Source organism: Mus pahari, chromosome 3, assembly GCF_900095145.1.
Source record: "Mus pahari chromosome 3, PAHARI_EIJ_v1.1, whole genome shotgun sequence".
Taxonomy (NCBI): Eukaryota; Metazoa; Chordata; class Mammalia; order Rodentia; family Muridae; genus Mus; species Mus pahari.
The window spans coordinates 146,886,678-146,893,472 of NC_034592.1; the positions used below are offsets into that span (position 1 = coordinate 146,886,678).

A 6,795-nucleotide genomic window follows, 5' to 3' on the forward strand; every position below is an offset into this window, starting at 1 on the left:
CAGGCGGATTTCTGAGTTCGAGGCCAGCCTGGTCTACAGAGTGAGTTCCAGGACAGCCAGGGCTACACAGAGAAACCCTGTCTCGAAACAAAACAAAACAAAACAAAACAAAAACAGAACAACAACAATGACAAAAAGAAGAGAGAAGTCACGCATGGCTAGGGTGTAAAATCAAGAGCTGGAAGAGTAGGATCAAGCCCTCGAATAAGGGCCAAGGGGAATCGGAGCATTCAGAAGAGCAGTGTGGATGGAAGCCCATCGTTGGGAAGAGAAAGTGTGAGGCCGGTACCCAGTTGCTCAGAAGAGGGGAGGGAGCCAGAGCCCTGAGATTACTCAGTGATACCTGGAAGCCAGGGAGAGCCTGGGAAGGAAGTTCAAGGAGTTTAGGTGTTTACCTGGAGACAGCAGAAGACTGGGTGGGAGGTGAAGCATTAAGATGCAGACAGCTTGGAGAGTCACCTCCTGGGCTCAGAGCGGGAAGGACCATACCTCCTCTTTGCCATTCTCCCACCTCAAGCCTTCCTTGTGAAGGCATGCCAAGGTGAATGGCAAGAAGGGGCAGCCCACAGGACCACTTCCTGACTCCCAGAGGCCTCCTGTATGCTAACTCTTCCTCATTTCCCAGCCTCTTATTCTTTTACATTAGCTTAGTTTCCAGTCACAGGGAAGCACCCTTAGCATCCCCATTTTATAGCCCATCCAAAAGTCATGAATTCGGGTAGCTACCCAAAGGCCTCTCCAGCAGCAACCGTAGAGCAAGGATTTGGAACCAAGGCAGCTTGGTCTCAAAGCCTGAGGCTACAACTCTACTATTACACTGTTTGCAGTTAAGCAAGCCCCCCGCCCCGCCCCCCCCCTCAGCACTAGGGATATAGGTCTTACCAATTAACAGGCAAGCGTTCCTACACTCAGTCTTGGTGAGGAAGTTGTTCGCATTCCCGCGGCATCCACTGTATATAAAGGATCTGCACTGATGTTTCTGAGAGTCAAAATACCAGCGCGTCAAAATGTCTTGGCAGTGTCCTTTGTCTGAGGGTAGCATGCAGGGTTCTGAGGTGAGGAAGCAAGGCACGAGTATAACGAGGAGGTCAGGTTCCTAGCCACAAGCCTGCGTCACAGAATAAGCAAGTGGGAAGAAGACATGGGCGGGCCATGGAGATGGATTTGTTGCCCACCCTAATGACCCGAGTTGGATCTCCAGGACCACACAGTGGAAGGAAGAAACCGACTCCTGCATGCTGTCAGGTGACTTCCACAAACATGCCATGGCAGCAAAAATAAAAATAAACACATGTAGAATGTTTGTTTGTTTGTTTTTAAATTCCCACTCCCTGTATTTTATATGTACTTTCATGGGGTTTGTGCACTATGTGTGTGCAGTACCGTCTGGAGCCAGAAGAGGGAGTCAGAGCTCCTGGAACCGAATACATGTCTCTACAAGAGCAGCAAGTGCTTTCAACTGCTTGAGCCATTTCTCCAGGCCCCCAGTTTTTCTCTTTAAAAGACATAGACTTGATTCTCAGCACTGAGTTCTGGGGCACTCTTCTCACCTTAACAGGCACCAGCCAAACACGGTGTTTATATTTACATGAAGGAAAGCCAACCACACAGATAAAATATAAGCAAATCTTTAAAAAGGCATAGGTCCTAGCTCTACATCCCTGCTTGATGCTGTGCGGCTTTTCTGAGCATTGCTTTGTCTTACAAAGTGCATTATGAGCAGCACACAGAAACACTTGGGTGCAAATCTTCCTTCCACATGGCCTTGAGCTTTGAGAGGGCAGGATGTACTCAGGAACTATAGCCAGAGTGCCCAACAAAGTGCCTGGGACACAGGGCAAACAAGCACAATCCCTGATGTCTAAAACTGAGTATGACACAGGGAGGCCACATTGTTCCCCGACTCAGCACACGCGCGCACACACACACACACACACACACACACACACACACACCCCTCTCCTAGGACAACCCACACCATTCCATTGTTACTCTAAAATCATGATTAAGGGAGACAAAAGCAAGACAACAGAGACTGGAAGAATACTAAAGACTTCCAACTTCTAGCTAAAGTGCGTAGCTAACATCCCTCCACTAACTGCCACTTTCTCCTCATTCTATATGCCCTCATTAGAGATAAGAGCCACTGAGATAGATGCTCAACCACAGAATTAATCCATTTTTGGACTATATCTTATTTAAGGCTAACCCTTACACAATTGTCTAGTCCTCCCTGAGTCAGCCAACCCAAACCTGAATGCTAGAATAGGCTCAAAGAGATTCTTACTGAGCTAGAGGCCTCGTGGTTGTCTGTGGGGAGTCATCTCTGTGATGGTCATGAACAATAAACTGGAATGTTAGTCTTAGGCCAAGGAAAGCAGAACTTCATCTCATATGGCTCTGAGTTAAGAGAGAGTTTGGGCTCTCAGGACACTTCCAGACAGCAGGTTCACCGTCTCTCTGGTAAACCTCTGCTTCCATGTCTCCCCTCATGTCCTCCTTGTATTTTTAATTTTGAGATACAGTCAACCAGTCATATCTCTCTCTCTCTCTCTCTCTCTCTCTCTCCCTCTCTCTATGTAGACCAAGCTGACCTGGAAATCACAGAGATCTACCTGTCTTTGCCTCTCAAGTGCTAGGATTAAAGTCACGTGCCACTCTGCCTGGCCCTTAACTTAATATATTAATTAAGTATAAAATCAAGAGAGAAGTGAATGAATCTCTGTTAAATGTTTGGTCCCTGACATACAGGATGCTAAATACGTAGGATTTCTAAGAAACCCCTTTTAAAGGCGAAAGAGAGCCAGGCAGTGGTGGCTCACACCTTTACTTCCAGCACTTGAGAGGCAGAAGTAGGAGAATTTCTGAGTTCGAGGCCAGCCTGGTCTACAAAGAGTTCCAGGACAGCCAGGGCTATACAGAGAAATCCTGTGTCAACCCCCCCCCCCCAAAAAAACCAAAAAACCCAAACAAACAAACAACAAACAAAACAAAAAGGCCAAGGAGTCCCACACGATCTAAGCATCTGGATTGAAGGACGCTTCTTTTCTCCAACTACAATTCGAATGAAGTTTGACTTTGTAAATAAGAGCCTTACACATAGTGAACATCGAGTAGGCACTAGATATTTGTGAATGGTCGAATGAAAAAAAAAATCTAGCATCCATATCAACTGCTTGGATCCACTCCACCTGGACACATTCAACAGAGAGTTGAATTATGGAATGAGGAAGGCATAAACTCTGGCCTTTTGGTCTGGTCTTCTAAGAGGATTGTTCAACTAGTTCTGGATGTAGCAAGAAGTGGGCGACCTCAAAACGTGCCCGTGCCTCCTCCCACCTCGATGCTGGTACCTTCATAGGGATCCATGCATTTCCTCCCACAGGCAAACTGGCAGCACTTGAAATGTGCCTTACAGTTGAAGTCTGTTTTGCACGAGCTCGAACTCCCATTTCTGCATTCCAACCGCTGCCTGGGACACACTCCCACTTTTTCTGCAGAGAAAGAAGCAGCCGAGCTGGCATCCTCAAGCATCTCAGCCCCCTTCCTCCACGGCAGAGGCGAGCTGTGAGGATCTCTGCCTTTTCATCTCCCTCTGACTCTCCATTCTTCCCTTGCTTATACTAAGCGGCCACATCTGTCGCTCTGCGTGCTTGATCCCTTTCAGTAGAGCAGAATCAAGAATCGGAGCTCTGGTAGCCAAAGGAAAGCCATCTTGGGTTCCAAAGCTCCTAACTAGGCAGAGACAATGCTGTCTGTCTTAAACAAAAGAGCTATTTCCATGTGACCTGATGACTTTAGTGTCTAACTCCTCTGCCTCCTGGACCACAGTCAGCAGGGGACATTGAAGAGCAGTGGAGGAAAGACAATGGAATGGAGCCAGGAGTCCTGACTTTGGTCCCTGATGTCTTTCGTGAACTCAGGACCAGTCTGGGTTCAGTTACATGGTTTTGAGTTGGCAGTGGTAGAAGAGAAAGACATGGTGTGTGGGGCAGTGGAATGAAGTGCAGTCCGACAGATCTGGTCTTGCTAGCCTGCCTCCAACATGAACTAGACAAGAACTAGACAAATATATATATATATATATATATATATATATATATATATATATATTCAAATATTATTATATATATTCAGAGTCACAAGTTTCCCAACTGTAAGGTGAGAATGTCAATCACTGCCTTAAGTATCTGCTTGTTGAAAATTTGTGGGACAATGCCCATAATACACACCCTACAGTGCCGGGCATAGGGTCAAAGCCAGTTGTGAGGTCACATCCTCCCTTTTAAACCCATGACATGACTTCCAGCCATTATGATAGCCAGAATTCTAAAGTTGTGCCTCAATACTCCTGTCCTTGTTATTGAACCAAGCACTAATGGAGACACTGCTAAGAGGAACCCTGTAAGCACGATTGAAGCCCTATCAACAGGGTCCTTTAAAAGCAGGGTTTCATGGTCGGTAGAGGAGTTAGAGCGATTCAAACTTGGGAAGGTTCCAACAGACTGTCTTCAGCAGCTTTGTCCATGGCAGATGGCCAAGTGCCAGGAAGTGAGGTGGCTTCTAGGATCTGGCATCACTATAGAAACGAGAGCCCCAGGCCTAAAACTGTAAAAAAACACGATTATACTACACGCGATCTGAGAAGAGGACCCAGATGAGGACAGCAGCCCCGGCTGGCACTTGGCTCTCAGCCTGGTGTGAATCAGAATGGAAAATCTACATGCACCACCCCAGGTTTCTGACCTCCTCAAAGGGGTTCTGTAGCAGCAGGCAGATAACACAGTGCTCCATGGCTCTGAGCTGAGCACAGGTAACCAAGATTTAATCACAGAGCGCAGATCTTCTTGGGTTTTGGAACCATGCAACTTTAGAAGATCCACATATCAGTTCCAGCTTCCTGGCTTCGTAAGTTCAGGCAATTAGATCAGGTAGGAGAACACAGTGAATTAGGTGGAGTCTGGGGTTTACAAGGCTCCCACTTCAGGAGCCCAGCCCCGCTTTGTAAGTGGCCCAGCAAGGATGGCCTGGTTCTCATCTGGAGCGAACACTGAAACCATTTGTGAATCATTCAGAAACTGTGGACTATGAACTAAGTCAGAATCTCTGTAACGTAAGGACTGGGGGATGCTGTGTTTTAGAGATTAGGCAATTCTGAAGCAGGCACATGGAGGCTACATTGACGCCCAAGAAAAGCTAAACAGGAAACGTGGGATCCCCTCACAGTGATCAAGACAGGGAAGCTTCGAGATTATAAAGTCCAGTCCCCTGTCTCAGTACCGTTGACTCGTGTCCCTCCTGCTTCCCGGGGACACTTCAACCTCAGTGTGGGTTTGTTGTCATGTGTCCTGCCCACCTTGTTACCTTGCCATTTGAACCCTCCTTCCTCCACCGACGGCTTGTCTTAGTCACTTACCTTTTGTGCACGCACCGAGGGACTCGTCCACGTTTCCTGGTCTCAGATGTCTCCTGAGCTTCCTGGACTCTTCCAGGCTTAACACATCCTTTCCCACAATTCTGACTAGTTCGGATGTCTCTCCCCCAAGCCCACCCTCTCCTCTGAGCTGAAGATCTTTGTTCACAATTACCTGAGAAAAAGCCATCCAAGAGGCTCTCGAGAGCTGTTTGTTTCGGTGTGTTTAAGACAGAGCCAGTATCTCCCAGGCCTAAAGAACATGTCCCCACTCTCTGTTCCCCTTCCTGACTCCATCCTGACCTTCGACATGGCAACAATCCCATTACGGAAAACACTGCTCCCCACAATCCCAGAGTCTGATCCAACCAGGTCAATTCTGTTTCTTGAATCTCCCCCTCCCTCCTCCCTCCATCCTTTACCCCACCACCTCTCTCTCTCTCTCTCTCTCTCTCTCTCTCTCTCTCTCTCTCTCACTCTCTCCTGCCAATCCCTTCAAGTAATGCCTGGCTTCCCACCATTGCTCGCCTCTCTCTGGATGCCCAATGAATAGTTAAGTCAAAAAAAAAAAAAAACAAAAAAAAACAAAAAACAACTTGAAGGTACATATTGAGGAAAGCTAGGGAAGTAATTTGGGTAAACAGGTGAAGGAAGCCACCGACTGGTAAACAGAGGTAGTTCTCTGTGACCCTGAATCCAGCAGTGCCAACCAACCCCTACCCCTCAGCTCTCATTGCAACCCTTGGTCCCCAAGAGCACTGCCCAGGAAGAATGGCTTAGCAGGGTGGACGCACGTTTGATCTTGGAGTTATATGATGCTGAGGTCGGCTCCCAGGAGAGGAGGAGAAACAGCAGCAGAGCTCCACTCCACCAGGAGCGGGCGAGGGCACGGAGGGACAGCGCCTGTGTGAGCCAAGGACAGGGTTAGGCTTATCCTGAGGGGAGGAGCGGTCTGCACAGAGACACCCTGGGGAGGGTCCCCAGCCCCCTTACTTCATGGATGAGAAAACAGATCGAGAAGCAAGAAGGGATCTGCCCGGGGTGGCGAGTTGAGACAGGTCTGAAGCAGCCACCCGGGACTCTCCGTGGCACCCCATTCTTGACCATTGCGCTGCATCTGGTCCTTCTCGGTCACTTCCCCACTGTCTCGCTCCTGGGTAAGAGGTCACACTTGAATCATCACAGCGCTGCGTTTGGAACAGGTCCCAGGTGACTTTCTTGTGCTTCTGTCTGAAGCAACTTCAGACATGATTCAGCGGGGCCTTTGCTCTGCTTCACTGATGGCAGGAATGGGGATTGTCTGGGCAGGCATGACAGGATTTTGGTGTTTCAGAATCACCCAGGCACACATGCATACACACAGAGAGAGAGAGAGAGAGAGA

The 6,795-nt window shown here is 48.3% G+C and overlaps 1 protein-coding gene across 1 annotated transcript in view; it reads right to left on the reverse strand.

Moving 5' to 3' along the window:
• The window catches only part of Wfdc8 (WAP four-disulfide core domain 8), a 9,738-nt gene extending 3,218 nt beyond the window's left edge, over window positions 1–6,520 (reverse strand). Inside the window, exons 1-4 of the mRNA XM_021195149.1 lie at window positions 6,407–6,520; window positions 6,208–6,316; window positions 3,354–3,494; window positions 883–1,050 (exon numbers count right to left, since the gene is read on the reverse strand). Coding sequence (XP_021050808.1) covers window positions 883–1,050; window positions 3,354–3,494; window positions 6,208–6,316; window positions 6,407–6,520 — 532 coding nt within the window. The remainder of the gene's footprint in view (window positions 1–882; window positions 1,051–3,353; window positions 3,495–6,207; window positions 6,317–6,406) is intronic.
• Window positions 6,521–6,795: the final 275 nt, after the last annotated feature.